At 56.6% G+C, this 14,986-nt stretch overlaps 7 protein-coding genes across 7 annotated transcripts; 4 read left to right on the top strand and 3 right to left on the bottom strand.

The window, feature by feature from the left end:
* Window positions 1-20: 20 nt before the first annotated feature.
* On the top strand, window positions 21-1,950 carry VDAG_10087 (HEC/Ndc80p family protein; the record flags this gene model as incomplete). The annotated part of the gene is made up of 3 exons (XM_009651351.1): window positions 21-1,493; window positions 1,547-1,686; window positions 1,749-1,950. 3 exons carry the CDS (start codon window positions 21-23, stop codon window positions 1,948-1,950), a joined length of 1,815 nt encoding a protein of 604 aa, XP_009649646.1.
* A 1,806-nt stretch (window positions 1,951-3,756) lies between these two features.
* Window positions 3,757-5,086, top strand: VDAG_10086 (NAPE-hydrolyzing phospholipase D; the record flags this gene model as incomplete). The annotated part of the gene is made up of 2 exons (XM_009651350.1): window positions 3,757-4,034; window positions 4,096-5,086. The coding sequence occupies 2 exons, from the start codon at window positions 3,757-3,759 to the stop codon at window positions 5,084-5,086; spliced, it is 1,269 nt and encodes a 422-aa protein (XP_009649645.1).
* A 429-nt stretch (window positions 5,087-5,515) lies between these two features.
* On the bottom strand, window positions 5,516-6,514 carry VDAG_10085 (CCC1 protein; the record flags this gene model as incomplete). The annotated part of the gene is made up of 2 exons (XM_009651349.1): window positions 5,516-6,047; window positions 6,147-6,514. The coding sequence occupies 2 exons, from the start codon at window positions 6,512-6,514 to the stop codon at window positions 5,516-5,518; spliced, it is 900 nt and encodes a 299-aa protein (XP_009649644.1).
* Window positions 6,515-7,186: 672 nt separating this feature from the next.
* Window positions 7,187-7,417, top strand: VDAG_10084 (uncharacterized protein; the record flags this gene model as incomplete). The annotated part of the gene is made up of 1 exon (XM_009651348.1): window positions 7,187-7,417. One exon carries the CDS (start codon window positions 7,187-7,189, stop codon window positions 7,415-7,417), a length of 231 nt encoding a protein of 76 aa, XP_009649643.1.
* A 402-nt stretch (window positions 7,418-7,819) lies between these two features.
* Window positions 7,820-9,112, bottom strand: VDAG_10083 (mating-type switching protein swi10; the record flags this gene model as incomplete). Its single annotated transcript, XM_009651347.1, has 2 exons — window positions 7,820-8,663; window positions 8,730-9,112. The coding sequence occupies 2 exons, from the start codon at window positions 9,110-9,112 to the stop codon at window positions 7,820-7,822; spliced, it is 1,227 nt and encodes a 408-aa protein (XP_009649642.1).
* Window positions 9,113-9,593: 481 nt separating this feature from the next.
* On the bottom strand, window positions 9,594-11,216 carry VDAG_10082 (uncharacterized protein; the record flags this gene model as incomplete). Its single annotated transcript, XM_009651346.1, has 1 exon — window positions 9,594-11,216. Exon 1 carries the CDS (start codon window positions 10,830-10,832, stop codon window positions 9,594-9,596), a length of 1,239 nt encoding a protein of 412 aa, XP_009649641.1. The 5' UTR covers window positions 10,833-11,216.
* A 1,670-nt stretch (window positions 11,217-12,886) lies between these two features.
* On the top strand, window positions 12,887-14,324 carry VDAG_10081 (L-galactonate dehydratase; the record flags this gene model as incomplete). Its single annotated transcript, XM_009651345.1, has 2 exons — window positions 12,887-13,045; window positions 13,128-14,324. 2 exons carry the CDS (start codon window positions 12,887-12,889, stop codon window positions 14,322-14,324), a joined length of 1,356 nt encoding a protein of 451 aa, XP_009649640.1.
* Window positions 14,325-14,986: the final 662 nt, after the last annotated feature.

Below are 14,986 nucleotides of genomic sequence, written 5' to 3'. Positions count from 1 at the left end.
CACCCCTCGACAACGGGCCCATGAGCCATCAGAGCTTCTTCCAGCAAGCGCCGCAGCCCGCCGGCGTGCCGCGCGACCCTCGTCCTCTCCGCGACAGGTCCTACCAGGCCAAGATAGCGCAGGAACTCCTCGACTACCTCGCGCAGAACAACTTTGAGATGCAGATGAAGCACACCCTTTCGCAGAACATTATCAAGTCACCGACGCAAAAGGACTTCAACTACATGTTTCAGTGGCTCTACCACCGCATCGACCCGAGCTACCGCTTCCAGAAGAACATCGACCAGGAGGTGCCCCCCATCCTCAAGCAGCTGCGGTACCCGTACGAGCGGAGCATCACCAAGAGCCAGATTGCCGCCGTCGGCGGCCAGAACTGGAGCACGTTCCTCGGCGTGCTGCACTGGATGATGCAGCTCGCGCAGATGCTGGACGGCTACGCGGCCAATCGCTACGACGACGCGTGCACAGAGAGCGGTATCGACGTCAGCGGCGACCATGTCATCTTCGACTTTCTGAGCAAGGCATACAGGGATTGGCTTTCCATGGACGAAGATGCGGGCGACGACGAGGCCGACAGGGTGCTGGCGCCGCACGTCGAGCTCATGGCCGAGGCGTTTGAACATGCCAACTCCAAATACTCCTCAGAGCTCGAGATGCTGGAGGCGGAAAACAGCCGGCTGTTGCGGGAGATTGAAGACCTGGAAAAGTCAACGCCAGATCCTGCCCTGCTCGACAACCACTTCAAAATCATGGAGGAGGACAAGATCAAGTTTGAAGAGTACAATGAACTCGCAATACAAAGAACGGACAAGTATGAGAACCGCGGCCAGGTTTTGCAGGAAGAGCTCGACAAGCTCATGGAGGAGCTCAAAGAGGCCGAGGAAGAGCGCCGCGGGCTGCAAAAGATTGTGGACGATCAGGGCATCAGCATGCAGGATATCGACCGCATGACCTCTGAGCAAGATCGCCTTCAGAAGGGTATCGAACTGGCAAGCCAGAGGCTGGAGGATGTCAAGAAGAAGCTGGCAGACCGCGAGATGGAGGCGAGCCACAAGCTCGACGACCTGGAGCGCATGGTCGACAATTACAACACGGTCGCCTACCAGATTGGCCTCATTCCAGCCACGGCTGTCAACGCCAAGGGCAGAGACTTTGAGCTTCAAGTGACCGTCAACGACGGACCCGACTTTGGCTCCTCTCAACTCAAGGGTTCCAGCGGCTCCGGCTCGACAGACAGGCTGCTCGCAGACCCCACGACGGGCTACCAGCCGGCTCACATTCTCAACCTGGACCTGCGCGGTCAGGTTAAGAACAGCTTGCTCGCGCTGCGAAAGGAAATCTCGGAACGAAGAAGTGTCGCGATGGACTTGATGATGAAGGACCACGATTTGCTGGACGGAATCAAGGAAGCCATCGAGGACAAACGGAATGAGGTGGAGGCCCTAGAGCATCGCGTGCGCGCAGCTGAGGAAGAATACGAAAAGACCAAGGAGGTGAGCGACCGTCTGCAGTAGCGCACCGAACGGGCGACCACGAGGACTAACAGGGAGACCAGGTCACGACGACGCAAAAGATGGCTTCCGATGCCCAAATTGAGAAGATGGAGAAGGAACTCGCCAAGATGCGTGGTTCCCTGTCCGAATCGGTTCAATTAATGGAACAGCGTGAGATGAACACGAGCATCGAGTGAGTAACCGGAAACCGGCGAATGGCGTGAGACGGAATATTCCTTGCTAACAGCAGTCCAGGTACGAACAGCTCGTGCTGCGAGCAAACGCTCTGCGGGAGGAGCTCCACACGGAGATTGACCGCATGCTGAACGATGTGATCAAGTTCAAAATTCACGTGCAGAAGAACCTGGATGACTACGAAGGCTTTGTAGCCGACGAATTGGAGAAGGAGCTGGGCAGTGACGAGCTGAGAGAAGATACCCGTGGACTCGATATGTGATTCGAGCGAGGTGATGACCCCTCGTTGATGATTTTGTATTTCGGGTGCCGCGGTTCGGTTGGGCATTTGGCATCCTGAGGGACTTTGGTGCGGTAAGGTTTTGGTTTCCTGAGCGTGTGTTTGATGCTGGTCTAAGCTGACCTGTAATGATGAATGAACCTTGAACTTTTTAAGCTCCGTGTTGACCGTGTGGCTACGCAGACTTGACCAATTTTGCTTTCTGCGTGATGAAGCTTTTGGCGACAAGGTGTGTATCGGAATTGGCTCGCGACGCATTATATATACACCCTCATGGCATCAAGTGTCCCCTCTCACTGAAGGCTGGTGGATTTAGTATAAGCAGAGATGAACGAAGCCAGGAACAGAAACCTAGAGGATCCAGGATGTCTCACAACCAGTACGATGTACCGCGAGAGCGCGAGATAGGCATACCGTCGTGGTTCAAACAGCGCAATGAAAGAACATGGAGGATGATCGATCAGAAGATTCTTCGCTTGCGCAACGGCTGTTCCGAGTCGGCATCATGGCAGATCCAGGGTGTGATGGCAGATAAGCGAGCCCCACACGACGCAATAGATGTCATACAAACATGCCTCGACCGATGTCACGCCCTTGCCGTAGCGGCACAAGGGGATGCTGTCCGGGGGAGTCTGCAGGGCAACATCGCAAGGTCCTGCGAGGACGAGCTTGACTGTCTCCATCAGGGACTTACTTTCAGACGGCCGAGATATTGGAGCATCCAGAGTGACGTGAGACGACTGGAGGGTTTAGCGAGGGTACCGCATATCTTGCGGCCGCACGTCAAGCACACTTTGGACGGCACGGAGGGAGCCGAGGCCGCTTCCATCGAGACGGATTCAACTGATCGGGAAGGACATGACTCCCAGAGTGCGTCCTCTGACGGTACAGATCCTGAAAAGACACAGATGGATCAGCGCCTCGAGTTTGCAATGCGTTACAAAGGTATCGTCAATCTCGATCAGGCCAAGAGAAGATATCTCAGGGCGATGGAGGAACAGGAGTGGGAGAGAAGCCATCACTTGCCACTCTGGAAGCAAGGAGAGCGGTACAAGAGACTTTCGGCGGATCTGGGGGATGAGTCCAGGGCTGTCGTGGCATTTCTCTTCTCTTGATGCATGCCATCAGCTTGCCAGTGGCATTGATATGTCAGCCTGCAGCAGGGGGGGGGGGGGGGGGAGCGAGCATAACGCTGCTTTGTTGAATGGTATGCGCCAGGGGCTGTCGGAGGGTTAGGGATGGTGGGCAGGTGGGGCCCGAAGGCCGTAGACTCCGGGCGCTGGGTATTTGGTCCCGTACCTTCCATACATGTACCTTAGGTTCCATACATGTACCTTATTTGGGGACTAACCATGTACTTGTACTGTATTACACGCCGTAGGCACAATAGAGGTAAGGCTCCCAGGCTCAGGCTCAGGCTCAGGCCCAGGCCCAGGCCTTACCTCAACAGACGAGCTCCTGAGGGCAGGCTGGTGGGTCACTACCTAAGTCCGAGTCCGATTAAGTCCACGGCGGTACGGCGGCTTTCGATCATTCTGCTGCCGCCGGATGCGAGTGCGACTGGCCTTTGAATGTACCTTGGGCACAGGCCCATCATGAAGCTACCCCTGTCCACATGGCATGTCAGAGTCTCATCGTAACCATTGATTGCGTAGTGGATCTATCTACCTGTTGCCTGCCTGCCTGCCTACCTCTTCATCACGAGAGAAGGTGCATAGCTGACCACTATAACTTGTTCCGGTCCCCTTCGGGCTTTGCACAGTCCCATCGCCTCCTTCTCATTGCATCATGTCAATCGGCAAGCTGCGAAGCCTCTTCCGCTCATTCAAACCCCAAGCTGCTCCATCCACGTCCCACGCCCTGATCCGTTCCTCTGCACCCATGGCTGCCGTCGCTCTGGCCGTGGCCTCCTACACATCCTCCATCACAAAGCTGCCCGAGTCCACCGACACACCCGAAGATGCTCGCGCCAAGCCTCACCATGTCACGAAGAACGGATCCATTGTGCACTTTAAAAACCCCCACCCTTCATATCAAAAATTGAACCCTGTCAGAGACATCGTCTGGTGAGCATGACCCTACCCACCACTGTTCATCAATAAGCCTGCTCATCGCCCCTCTCCGCAGGCCAACACTCAAGGGCGACCTCAAAACCCCGGACACGTCTCCGCCCACTGTGAATGTCGTGCCACCCAAATTCTTGCCAACACGGCACGCTTCAGACAAGCTGCGCGCGACATGGCTAGGCCATGCCTGTTACTACGTCGAGTTTCCATCCGGCCTGCGCGTCCTTTTTGATCCCGTTTTTGAGGATCGATGCTCGCCCTTCTCTTTCCTCGGCCCCAAACGCTTTACCCCAAAGCCTTGCGAGCTCAGCGATATCCCCTTCGTCGATGCTGTTGTCATCAGCCACAGCCACTACGACCACCTGTCGCACACGTCGGTTCTTGAGCTGCAGAAGCACAACCCCAAAGCTCACTTCTTTGTCGGCCTCGGCTTGGAATCCTGGTTCAAGTCAGCTGGTCTCAAGAACGTCACCGAGCTCGACTGGTGGGACAGTGCTGACCTGACCCTGACCATTGACAAGACCAACCACAAGACGGACAGCCCCGAGACCATCAGCGCCACCATTTCCTGCCTCCCCTGCCAGCACACCTCGGCTCGCACCCTCTGGGACACGGACACGACCCTCTGGTGCTCTTGGGCCGTCAAGACTGGCGGTCGGTCTGTATGGTTCGGCGGCGACACGGGCTACCGCATGGTGCCCCGCGACGGCATGGACCTCGACAGCCCCGAATTCAAGGCTCTGCCCACCTGCCCTCAGTTCAAACAGATCGGTCAGCACCGAGGTCCCTTTGACCTCGGCCTGATCCCCATTGGCGCGTACTACCCGCGCGTCGCCTTCTCGAGCATGCACGCGAATCCCTACGACTCTGTTGAGATCTTCCGCGACACACGTTGCCAGCGCGCCATGGGCATCCACTGGGGCACCTGGGCCCTGACCATGGAGGAGGTCCTGGAACCGCCCAAGTTGCTGCAGAAGGCTATGGAGTGGCAGGGTCTTCCCGCTAAGGGTGTGTTCGACGTGTGTGATATTGGAGAGAGCCGGGAGTTCTGATCTTGTCGTGTTCTGAACGGCATCCCGTCAGGCTGCGCACTTGCCTGGCGCGCCCAAAATATGCGGATTGTGTGTAGGAGCAGGGGCGTTTTTGTAAAGAGGGAATCTGCTCCCACAACTGTACTAATAAATTACCCACAGCGAATGGGAAAAGGCTCCAGGAAACATCACCGAGTATTTACTTCAATCATTGTTTGACTTGGAAGAGTTGTGTCTTGTGCAAAATTCCTTTGATAAATACAAAGGGTGGCGTCCGCCCTGATCCGAGGGGGGCCAATTTTCCTTCAGTATCCTGTACGCCGTACTCCAACCCGAGGTGAGGTGAGATCATGACACCTGATGACCTCCACTGCGGTGCCGACCGCATGTCTCCTTACGCCTATGAACGCCAGCCCGTCAACAATCCCACACGCACGTAACCAGACAGAACTACATGACAACAGTAGTGCCTCCATTTGCCATGCCGTCGAATAACTTCACCAGTCCCATGGCCGCTCCAGCCGCGGCTCCGCCCACGACGACCATCTCGAGACCACCCTTGACGGCCTCCCACACGCACCGGCCGCCGTGCCATCCACTGACGGCACACGTCTTAACGTATCCAAACGCAAACAGCGCAACGACCATGACGGCGACGGAGATCCACAGCGCGAGGTCGACCTGGCCCTCGCCGACGAAGAAGTACGGGAACAGCGGGATGAGGCCGCCAAAGAGATAGCCGGCGGCAATGGTCAGGGCGGAGACGGCGGCGCGGTTCGAGGCGGGCTCCTGCTCGCAGTGCTGGAACTGCATGAGGAAGTCGACCTGGCGCGGCGAGCGGGCGAGGTGGGCTGAGAGGTCGTCGAGGGTCTGGGCGGGCAGCTCGTAGGGCTCAAAGACTTCGAGCACGGCGGCGCGGACGTGGTCGCCGTCTTGCTCGATGCTGCGGACGCACTCGGCCCTGGTTTCCCTGTACGAGGCGCTGTTGGGTGCGTGTTAGTTGGAGTTCTTGTGCTTTGTTTGGGGGGGAATGAAAGGAAGGAGGGGGCATGTGAGAGGACAGAGAGGAACTTGAACTCACGCTTCGCTCTTGGCTCCGAGGTAGCCGCCAAGGCCCATGGAGATGGCGCCGGCGATGAGCTCGGCGAGGCCGCCGTAGACGACGACCTTGGTCTGGCCGAGGGCGGAGAGGCCTGCCGTCAGGGCGAAGGGGACTGTGAGTCCATCTGAGAGGCCAATGGTGGCATCTGAGATGATGCGAGCATCGAGGCGGAATGGCCGTGTTGGCTCCTGCTGCTCAATGGAGGATGTCTTGGATTTGGTGGTAGTGAGCAGAGGTTGACGCTCAGGGTCGGTGTTGTCAACGACTGTGTCGTCCGACGCGGCGCTGCTAGAGCCACGGCGCTTCGAGCGGCCGAATATGAGATTCTTGACTGCCACGATCGACATGGTGTGTGAATGTGTATGTGTGTGTGTGTGTGTGTGACAGAGAGCTAGAATGACTAGAAAGGGAAGGTAGGTAGAGGGTGAGCGACGTTTCCGTGTGCTGTCGTCTTCTTCGTGATAATCAAGTGGGATTGTACCGGAACCAGAAGGGAGAAGGTTACCAGAAGCTTTATAGAGTCAATGGAAGAATCGAAAAGATATTCTGCAGGACCCGTCTTCAAGTTTATTGACCTTACTTCCCTTGCTTTACAAAAAACACTGTAGAGGTGGATGTCGGTGTTGAGGGATAGGTCAACGGCGGTAATCAGCATTATACGAGCTGTGATTGGTCAATGGCCGTCGAAAAGGGAAACGGCCAACTTTGGGTCCTCTTGCCCCGCTAGTCAGTGACACTGCAGCAATCTAGGGGTCTGACAAGGGGACTGACTCCATTCCGTTCGCCCCTCTTGCGAGCCTGAGGTCTGTCTGTACCTGTAGGCCTCCAACAAGGTCGCCACCCAGGCAGAGATCCACGGCCTTCTACATATTACCATCCAGGCCATTTGCGTGATACAAAAGGGGTCGACCAAACCCGAGCCTTCAATTCTGTTTCATGATATCAAAAATAAAGTCGACACATCATCGAGAAAGGACCCTAAAATAACCTTTGTCATCCGCCTATACATATCCTTCATCATGGGACTCCCACTCGACAACACCCCGGCCAAAGCCACTGAGTCAGGCACCACTGGTAACGGCTGCGGAGCCACGACAACCGAAGGGCACACAACTCCCATCGCTTCAGGAGCTGGAGTGAATACAGGCGCAGGAACGTCGCGTCCCAAGACGGACGCCGAAAAAGAGGCTGACCGACTTTATGAGGAGGCCATGGAAGAAGAGTACGCCAAGCGCGATGGCGGCGCCTAGGACTTCCATCACTTGATCTCTCACACACGCATACATAGACAAAACTCATCTCTTCGCCAGCGCTGGATCCGGCTCATCGTGTCTGCAGGGGAGGCACAAAACCCATATCACACCGTTTAATACTACTTATTCTGCAACACCATACACCACGTGAAACATTGCGAAGAAGCCCTCTTTGGTAGCCTAGTTTTGCCACCCAGAACATCATGCTCAGCGTCTCTTGACGTGAATTCTCAGAAGTGCTATTGAGAAGTTGTCACTCTATTCTGCATCAGCAAAACCCTATCAGGTTTTCTTTCTATTACATTGTACTCGTTACGTTGCATTCATAGGCATCTCGGTCCATGGCCAGTAGGCCACGAGCCACCTGTATATCTGTCTTGTCCCTCTTGACAAGTCGCTTCACCCACCGTCACGTAACCTTGCCAGCGCCGCTGCTATGCCATCATTGAGCTCCTCTGGCACACGGCTGCTGGCCGCAGACTCTTTTCTCTGTGAAGCCTCTGCTCTCGCTGTGATTTTTGATTCCTCAATGGCAGCGGCGATCATTGCATCCTCGTCGTCTTCGTCGGCCGCGGCAGCAGGCCGCTGGGCCCCTGATTTTTCCCTTGCGGATGCTTCGCCGCTAGGAACCGCCTCGACGGGCGGGGTGTCTGCGGATGCGCCACCCATCGAAGACATCTCGCGCAGCGGGACACGCCCGATGGGACGAGCCTGGTCGAGCCGCGATGGCGTCCCGTCCTCCGTGCTCTCGTCATGGACGAGCTTGCGCTTGGCAGCCTTCTTGGCCCTGAACGGTTCGTCAACCGCAGCGATCCACTTGTTCACCTTGATGGTTCCCCATCCAGCAATGACGCCAATCTGCTCGGCGTCGGCGTTGACGGCGTCTTTCAGACTGCCAAACGTGCTCACGAGCGCAATGGCATCCGCCTTGTTCACGCTCCTGGGCACAGTCACAAAGTCGACGAGCTTCTCCGCGTAGCTCGAGGACTGCTGGCCGCGAATGGCGCTGAAGTTGGCGTGCTCGTATGACTTGTACAGCTCGAGATAGCGGGCGGCCTCGGCAGCGGACCAGCACAGTATGACGGTCACGTTGCTGACCAGCGAAGTCTTGGATAGTTCGCGCAGCGAGTCTTCGTGGTTTGGGATATCGACCATGGCAAGGATGATGCGCAGGTTGTATTTCCCTTGCAGGTTTCGTATCCGCTGATAAATGTATTCGGGGTGCAGGCGGTGGTATTTCAGGCTGCAGCACAGACTTGTCAGCACGTAGGACGGCAGTAGGTGGTGGGAGGTTGGTCAGTGTCCGTACCTCAGGAAGAGCGCACAGGTGGTCAAGCCGAGCACAAAGTCGGCTGGAATATCGCTGTATTCCCACGGGAGCGACCGCAGAGACGCGAGGACCGGGTTTCCCCTCTGGCGGGGCGACACCTGGATCGCAGAACCAGAAGACCGCTTTGGCAGCGCTTGTGGCGTCGGCTGCACCACTTTGCCGCCAGAGGCAGACGCACTCGCCGGCGGTGCTTTGTCGAGTCTCTGAGGTGTCGGTTGCTGGATCCTGGGTGCGCCTTGTTGTCGTGCTGCCTGTGGTTTCGGTGGCGGCGGCGGCGCGTGCGGCCGTGAACTGCTCGAGTCGGACGCTGCGAGCGCCGCCAGGAAGTCGGCGTCCGCCCCAAAGTCGTCGTCTGCAGGCATTGCTTCGAGACGGAAACGCAGTCAACCCTCGGCTGTCGGCATGAAGCTGTGCTTCAGAGGTCAGCCTTAGGATGGACAGACATGCGACCGTCACGTTGGTGAATCGCTTGTTCGACCACGTGCGTCATAGCTTGACTGCGTCTCCAACCATGTAGCTCCGTCACGCTCACAATCGGCTGGTCCGTGCATTGGTGATTCGAGCCGCCATGTACCATCATCTTTTGAAAACCATCGCGCCGACGATATTTGATTATTATGGATGAGCTCATTAATCCGATTTTGCTCTCCTAATAATTTATCAAGCCTGGTGTTGTGTGCTATCACTCAATCACATCAATAAGGCATTTCGCAATCACCAAAACGGCCATTTCTGTTTGGACATCCAAGGGTTGATTAAAATATCATTAAAGGCGTAGTCTACCAACGTCATATATTACAGATTCAGAATTCTCAAGCTCTAAGCTCCATCACCAATCTTCGGTTAAGGCAAAGACGAAGTATCGCTTCGGGACCAAGACTCCCCAGATAGGGAATCATGAAGGGAATACAATGCGCCGAGCCATGTGTCGAACATGGTTTCGACACCCTGGGGCTCGTCACGTTGTAAGCCCATCTCGAGCACCTGGTTGCGCAACCTCTCATACGCCTCAATCATGACGAGGATTTGCAGCGCAGGTGCGTCGGGGCTGACTCCAGGACGATCAAGCATGGCTGTCGCCAGCTCGCGTGTCAAGAGGTCGACACAAAGCTGAAGCCCGAAGTTTCCTTGCGGCACGGATCGTCGCAACATTGTCGACACTCGATGGTGCAGTACGGAAGGCGGTTCTGGCGAGAATGACAAGGGCTTAAAGTAGATCGCCTCCTCGTCAAAGCCGACCAGAGTGCCGTCGTCCGAGGTGGGCGAATGGGCCTGTGTATTTCCACGCCGCGGTGGTGGGACGGCAATGACATGATGTGGTGGGACTTCCTCCGAGCTATCTTGCCGCCTCGTTCCCGACGATGTCAGTCGTCGTTCGGAGCGTGGCGGAGGGTCCGAGTAACAGTCCGTGTATATGGAATCCGTATCACTGGGCTCGAGGAGAGCCTGGTACTGGGCCGCAATGCGGTCAACGCTCGTGACTTTGCTGGCATCGGTGGAGTTTCTGCCGAATGAGCCTGCTTCCAGCTGGCCGATGGACGTGACCGGGGTCTTTGCCCGACGTTTGACGCTGGAAGCCGTCGAAGTTGAAGAGGTCGGAGAATTGGTACCAAGACTAGTGAGGAGCGGCCGAGGAGGTGTGTTATTAATAGCGAGATGTTTGAATTCCGGTATGATCGTCGGTGTCTGCTCGACGTTGTTTGCGTCGGCTCGTTCCTGAAGAGGGCTGAGTCCTGGCAATGGTGACGATGAGTCCATCGCCAACATGCCGCTCCGCCGTAGGTACTCTTGCCATTTGGCATCACTCAGATCTGGTGGCACGCGGGGAGACGAAGCGATGGGTTGTGTTGTCTGCTGTACCACAGGATTGGCACCAGCCTTGAAACTTAACGACAGGTTGCTGGAGGCTGACCGGCGGGAAGGGTTCTTTTGGAGCCTCTTTCTCATTTTCTCGGGCTTGGCCTGCTGGAGACCGGGCGAGGCTGATGGTGCAGCTGAGCGGTCTGTAGGTATGCGTGTGCGATCCATTGATGATCGTTGGGCGGACGAGCTGGTACGCGGGGATACCTGAGCTGCTGACATTGTGACATGGGGTGTGTACGACAGCAGAGCAATGGTCTTTGCGCCATTGTGGAGGTTTTGGCATTATAAACGATAAACGAGAGCTGGCGACATGTGAAGCAAACGACGACCTATGACGTTCGTCGACGTGTACTACAGTCTGGGGAAGGGTCTTGGGTCCAGGGGTGATGAAAACAGGATTCGCCCTGCAAGGCCCTGGTGTCAGCCAACTCGGCTCACCTCACCACTTCGCAAAGCCAGCTCTACATATGTGGCTGTGCATGCGGCGGGGTATAATGCTTCCTCCTTCATCCACTCAACTGTGGATGGGTCTGTACAGTTGAGGGCAATAGGTAGTTACCGGGAGCCGGCACACTTGCGCGCCTCGTTCGAAATGAAAAAGGTGAGGCTCGCAAAGCCAGCTTCCCTGGGAGGGCGAAGCAATCAGGGCGGGCGTGCATAATTATGGAATGACCAACGAATGATGGTGGTGGATGAAAGTTGACGGGGTTCATCTGGACCAGGTTTTGGCCTGCAGACTGCAACCTTCAAGCCACGCAGCCTGTCAAGCTGACGCCAGGGGGCTTGAGGCCCACGTCATTGTTTCCAACCTCGTCACGTGGCTCAAACCAAACAGCACTGTCAATTGCGAGCCTGGTGTTGCTTGGCACATCTGGGTATCAGTCACCGTCCCTCAGGAGATGCCTAGTAATGATAGCCTTGTCCTCCCCAGAGGGCTTATAGTCATGTCGATTGGGCCAGGTCGAAGATATTCAGGACCCAATACGGCTACCAGCCATCGGTACCTGTTCCGGCGCATTGCCTCCCCTGGCTGGCGGTTCTCCACTATCAACTTTCCACACAGCACCTCAGCAACGACGCTCACCTTCACAGCCGACCCTATGGATTGTTGGTAACCACAGCTCTGATATGGCTTCTAGAAGAATGCTCCTTCCCCGTGACGCTTTCTAGTCATTGTCCTTCAGAAAGCTCCTTGCCTGTTGGACACAGCTAGGGTCGATGCATGCTCCTCGGCACATTTCTCCGACTGGCACACCGGCAACAGGTCAATCTACTTGTCGCCGTTAATCTTTTCCGCCAGTAACTCTTGGCCCTTGGCTGCATTACAGTATCTCGTGATTCAATGTCTTTCTTGCCCATTTTTACCTATGTTGAGAATTCAATACAATGTCGAAGTACATGCATATAGAATGCCGCTGGTCGAGACAGGTGTCGAAGTGATGAGGAAGCAATACAAATGGCTCATCCGTTCATTACGTCCCAAAGATGTTCCCGACTGACCCTTGTTTCGGCCTTCCGACTTCGAGCCTGTTGTGACAGCGACTTGTCCTGTCAGGCACCTTGATCAGACGACCAGAAAAAAAGGCGTCGGCATGGGAAGACGGTCGGGAGGAGACAAATCAACATGGCGTGTACGAGCGGCATCGACTCCGCGCGTCGTGGGTTCCAGGCCATCGGGCTGAAGTGCTAGACCCTGACTTGGGTAGCGCAATGCGATAATTTGTCCTTCCCACTCAACTGTATCCGTCGCGTCTCGCATCCCCCTAGCGCCCCGAACGCCCTGTCCATCTCACCACCTCAGCCGACGGATAATTTCTCCATCAATCAGAACCTTTTCCCGATGGTAGTAGCCGGACCCGGCACGGACAAGCGTCTCTCTCACCACTCTCTCGAGGTCGCCAAAGCCGTCCTGCCCACTAATCCCCACTTCGACCTTCGACCCCTCCTAGTTACCCCTCCCCCTCTATTCCATGCAGCATCAATTGGCACGCCCCAAGGTGCCGTCACGTAGCCGTGGCCCCATGATGATCCCTGCCGTTCCGCATGGCGCGTCCTGGCTCGGGGTAAAGCACCTTGACGAACCGATCTCTACATGTAGACGCGGGGTGAGTCTGCAAGGAGCGAGCAGAACGAGAATAAAAAAGTAGGCACGCAAGGTATATAACTTCACTCGCCCACGCCTCACTTTGGGCCATTGTCACCTTTGTTTGTCTATCTCACCCACCTCCTTCACGCCCTCTCCTTTCCCTCTCCCCCACCACACGGCTGTCAATATGGTCCAAGAAATCACCATCACCGGGTGGAGCACCCGCGATGTGAGGTTCCCTACCTCGCTCGACAAGACCGGTTCCGACGCCATGAACGCTGCCGGCGACTACTCGGCCGCCTACTGTGTCCTCGAGACTGACTCCGAGTATAGCGGCCACGGCATGGTGAGTGCCCCCTTCATCTCGGCATTCTTATTGTCTGTCCCGCATCGCTTCGGATTCCCTGATTGACAATCTTCCTCAACAGACCTTTACAATTGGTCGCGGCAACGACATCGTCTGCACAGCCATTGACTACCTCGGTGACCGCATCAAGGGCAGGACTCTTTCATCTCTGGTCGCCAACTGGGGCGAGACATGGAGGTACCTGGTCAACGACAGCCAGCTCCGATGGATCGGCCCTGAGAAGGGTGTCATTCACCTGGCTCTTGGCTCCGTTGTCAACGCCATTTGGGATCTCTGGGCCAAGGTCCTCGGCAAGCCTGTCTGGCGCATCGTCGCCGACATGACCCCGGAGGAGTTTGTCCAGTGCATCGACTTCCGCTACATCACCGACGCCATCACGCCCGAGGAGGCCATCGCCCTGCTCAAGGAGCAAGAGGGCGGCAAGGCCCAGCGCATCAAGGATGCCGAGAACAACCGCGCCGTCCCCGCCTACACCACCAGCGCCGGCTGGCTCGGCTACGGAGAGGACAAGATGAAGGGCTTGCTGCAAGAGACCCTGAGCAAGGGTTACAGGCACTTCAAGCTCAAGGTCGGCAGCAACGTTGAGCAGGACAAGAAGAGGCTGACCATTGCGCGCGACGTCATTGGGTACGACAAGGGCAACATTCTCATGGTCGACGCCAACCAGGTCTGGTCGGTCCCCGAGGCCATTGCCTACATGAAGGAGCTCAAGGAGTTCAAGCCCTGGTTCATCGAGGAGCCCACCTCCCCCGACGACATTCTCGGCCACAAGGCCGTCCGCGAGGCCCTCAAGCCCTACAACATTGGTGTCGCCACGGGCGAGATGTGCCAGAACCGTGTCGTCTTCAAGCAGCTCCTCATGGCTGGTGCCATTGACGTCTGCCAGATCGACGCTTGCCGCATGGGCGGCGTCAACGAAGTCCTCGCCGTCCTTCTGATGGCCAAGAAGTTCAACGTGCCCATCGTGCCCCACTCCGGCGGTGTTGGCCTGCCCGAGTACACCCAGCACCTCAGCACCATCGACTACGTCGTCGTCAGCGGCAAGCTCTCTGTGCTCGAGTACGTCGACCACCTTCACGAGCACTTCCTCCACCCCTCGGTCATCAAGGACGGCTACTACCAGACGCCCACCGAGGCCGGCTACAGCGTCGAGATGAAGCCCGAGAGCATGGACCAGTACACGTATCCCGGCACGGAGGGCGTCAGCTGGTGGAGGAGCGAGGAGGCCAGGCCCATCATCGAGGGCGTCAAGATCTGAGCGGAACATGTTCTGCTCAAGGGGTCAAGCGGGAGACGCTTGTCCGCAGGGCAACGATGGCATCCTGTATGGCTGAGATGTTCCAGTCATCCTTTGTGTGTACCGGGTAGCAAGACCTGTCTGCCCGTGGCTGCAAGGAGGAGTATCGCAAGGGGTCTGGTCGATGAAGAATGACCAGTCCGCAGGGCAACGATGGCATCCTGCATAGCCCGTCTCGACGGCTATCCGACCATATCACATCGCGTCGGCCAGAGTGCTGGCCGTGGTGGGGGTCTGACAAAGAGTCAGTCCGCAGGGCAACGATGGCATCCTGTATGGCTCACCATGTGGCCATCCCTGCCGGTTGGGAAGAAAAAACCTTTACGGACTCTTCTCGTCTGGTGTAAGCACTGGGGGGGTTGAGGTTTATGGGAGAAGGGGAGGGGGGGTTTGGCTGGGAGAGGGAAGCCATTCCGCAAGGCAACGATGGCATCTTGTATAGACTGAGCGTGAGCTCACTTTCTATCCCCGCGGCTGTTCGCAATGCAAATATTAAAAAATTGATTCGCCAAGAGAAGCCTTTCATTTCCTGTCGTGATCTCGGACCAGAGTGGCCAGGAGAGAGTGGGGCCCAAGTGCTCAAACCAGGGTTCCTTCGCCAGATCGGGGCACGGACCTGGTGT

This window comes from Verticillium dahliae, genomic scaffold, assembly GCF_000150675.1.
Source record: "Verticillium dahliae VdLs.17 supercont1.31 genomic scaffold, whole genome shotgun sequence".
NCBI classification, from domain to species: Eukaryota; Fungi; Ascomycota; class Sordariomycetes; order Glomerellales; family Plectosphaerellaceae; genus Verticillium; species Verticillium dahliae.
The sequence above is the reverse complement of the archived record's forward strand: the minus strand, read 5'-3'. Positions and strand labels throughout refer to the sequence as shown.